We start from the raw sequence: 2,641 nt of genomic DNA, 5'->3' as shown, positions 1-2,641 counted from the left end.
TAAATAAGAGTAGATGATTTAGAATAATGACAAATGTCCTTTTATTGGTTTCTTTTATTATATAGTATAGAAGATAATTATGAAAAGAACAAAATTATATGAAAACTTATCTAATTACATAAATAGTCTCTTTAATATTAAAAGATATTTTTAATTTACATAAAACTTATGTAATTACATAAATAGTCTTTTTAGTATTAAAAGAATTTTTTAATTTACATAAATAACCTTTAGTGTGTAAAAGGACCAAAATACCCTTAGACTTAACCGGGCAAAAGTAACAAAGTTAAAGTTAAGAACCAAAACCATTACGAAATACAACCTTAGAGTCTAATACATCAAAAGATTTTTTTTATCTAAAAAGGTTAAACTTGCTAAACCATGAATACCAAAATAGTAATTCACTCAATAAATAAACATACACATAGCACATATACTATATGAATTAATCAATTCCAAAAATATATTTGGTTTATGAAAAATAAAAAGAATAATTAAGAAGGGGAAAGAGTGCACAATAAAATAGCAGCTACTTCTTTTTAAATTACAGTGCCCACAACACCTTCTCCTCCAATCATAATCCACCACCTTCTCTCTCTAGATTTATTTTCTTGGAGAAGTTTGCTTTTCCCTTCTCAATTTCATCATCTCTTTTCTATTTTCCAACACATAATCCATAAATCTTTCTCATTTTAGAGACAGATTTAACTGAATTCTGTTTATTTTCCTTACCTTTTCAAGCTTTTAAGCAAATCTTCTTTGCCTACATACCATATAACCCTCTTTCCCCTGTTCTAGTTTTAGATATTATGAAAGGGTTCCCCTGTTCTTGATCAAAGTTGTAGAAACATTCACCAATTTGATTTTGAAAAAGTGGGTCTTTTAAAGATTCTTAAGGTGATTAAAGGGTTAAAGTGAAAAACCGGTTCTTGATTGATTTAACCCTCTTAATTGTGCTATAAAACATTAGCTCCCCTGTTTTTCAATCTGTAGAAGAGTTGAGTTCAATTTGAAGAAAATTGAGCTTGAATGAAGTGGGAAACCGATATCGTATCGAACTCGACAAGTTTGATGATGGATGAGAGCTTAAAGAGCACAATTTGGAATCCGGTTGAGAATAAATTGTTCGAAAATGCTCTGGCGAAGTTCGATAACGACACGCCTGATCGATGGCAGCGGGTGGCGGAGATGGTTCCTGGGAAGACGGTAGCGGATGTGATCCGGCAGTATAAGGAGTTGGAAGATGATGTTAGTAGTATTGAAGCAGGGTTTTATCCGAAATATAGGTATAATAATAATAATAATAATAATAATAACATTAGTATTAACATTAACAACACTTGTCCTTTTAGTTTAGAGTGGGTGAACAGTCATGGGTTTGATCAGAGCAAATCTCCGACTTGTGCTAGCGGAGGGATGAGGTCTCCGCTGGCTGGGGCGGCTGGGGTGACCTCCAGCCGCCCTCTTGAACAAGAACGGAAAAAAGGAGTTCCTTGGACCGAAGAAGAGCATAAGTAAGTCTAACCTCCCATATTTCTTAGTTTCTTTTTTATTTTTTATTTTTCATTTTTACTTTACAGATTAAAGTGCAAACCCAATGCACGAGGCTCCTACATGCGTTAGTGTGGGGGTATCCCCGTGCATTTCCACAAGAGGCTAAATTTAACATATTGTTGTTGATTTTTTATATTTAAATTCGGTTTAGAAAAATGGTTCAAATTCTGAAATGGGTAATTTGGGGATTTGATTGTAGATTGTTTCTTTTGGGGCTAAAAAAATATGGAAAAGGCGATTGGCGAAACATATCGCGAAATTATGTCGTGACAAGAACACCGACACAGGTTGCAAGCCACGCTCAAAAGTATTTCATCCGACAGCTTTCGGGTGGGAAAGATAAACGGAGAGCGAGCATTCATGATATAACAACGGTTAATGTCAACGAAAGTCAACTTTCTTCACCAAAGAACCGAAGAACATCTCCTGAGCAATGTAAATTTCAGTGGAATCAGCCTAGTAGTGCATCTACAGGATTCCAGCAAACAAATGGTAACAACTTCACTTCTTCCCAGTACATAGGTAATGTGGGGTTTAGAACGGGTGGTAGCGGCGGCAGTGGTGGTTTAAACGAATTTTACGCTGTACCGGACAGCATGGTTTTTCGGATGCAACCCGCGATGCATTACCCTTATGGATGATCAAATGTTTAACGTATGTAGTGATTTTGCAAATGGTTGATTTCTTTTGGTTTGATTTGAGTAGTTTTCTTGTATGTTTTTTTTCATGTGTTTTTGGTATATCTCTTATGGTGTTATCTATCTATGATGTGAATATTAGAGTTGTTTAGCACCTTATGATTATGATGCTCCATCTACTTTGCTCTATAACAACATTAAAATGTAAAGAAGCAAAATGATGTTTATCTTTGCGTTGTATCTACTTTATCTGTTTGGTTCTGTAATTCTTGTAAGTCTGTATTTTTATAAAATAGAATTACTCATAAAGTACACAAGGAATGCGCCTCTACCAAGTGGCATAGCCCCACATTGGCGTACTTAAGTTATTTACATGTGAGTTGTGACTCCTTGTCTTATAACATGTGCACGGTGGGTTCTTTAGAATCTTGAGTTGAAAACTTAACTTG

At 34.7% G+C, this 2,641-nt stretch overlaps 1 protein-coding gene across 2 annotated transcripts; it reads left to right on the top strand.

The window, feature by feature from the left end:
- The first annotated feature begins 513 nt into the window (after positions 1-513).
- On the top strand, positions 514-2,387 carry LOC110890437 (transcription factor DIVARICATA). Of its 2 annotated transcripts, XM_022138045.2 has the most exons (3): positions 533-1,286; positions 1,353-1,514; positions 1,754-2,387. In XM_022138045.2, exons 1-3 carry the CDS (start codon positions 1,030-1,032, stop codon positions 2,193-2,195), a joined length of 861 nt encoding a protein of 286 aa, XP_021993737.1. In that variant the 5' UTR covers positions 533-1,029; the 3' UTR covers positions 2,196-2,387. The 2 variants fall into 2 exon arrangements, with proteins under 2 accessions (XP_021993736.2, XP_021993737.1); XM_022138044.2 differs by having other exon boundaries at positions 514-1,514.
- The last annotated feature ends 254 nt before the right edge of the window (positions 2,388-2,641 follow it).

Source organism: Helianthus annuus, chromosome 11 (genome assembly GCF_002127325.2).
Source record: "Helianthus annuus cultivar XRQ/B chromosome 11, HanXRQr2.0-SUNRISE, whole genome shotgun sequence".
NCBI classification, from domain to species: domain Eukaryota; kingdom Viridiplantae; phylum Streptophyta; class Magnoliopsida; order Asterales; family Asteraceae; genus Helianthus; species Helianthus annuus.
This window is presented reverse-complemented; position numbering and strand designations above follow the sequence as displayed.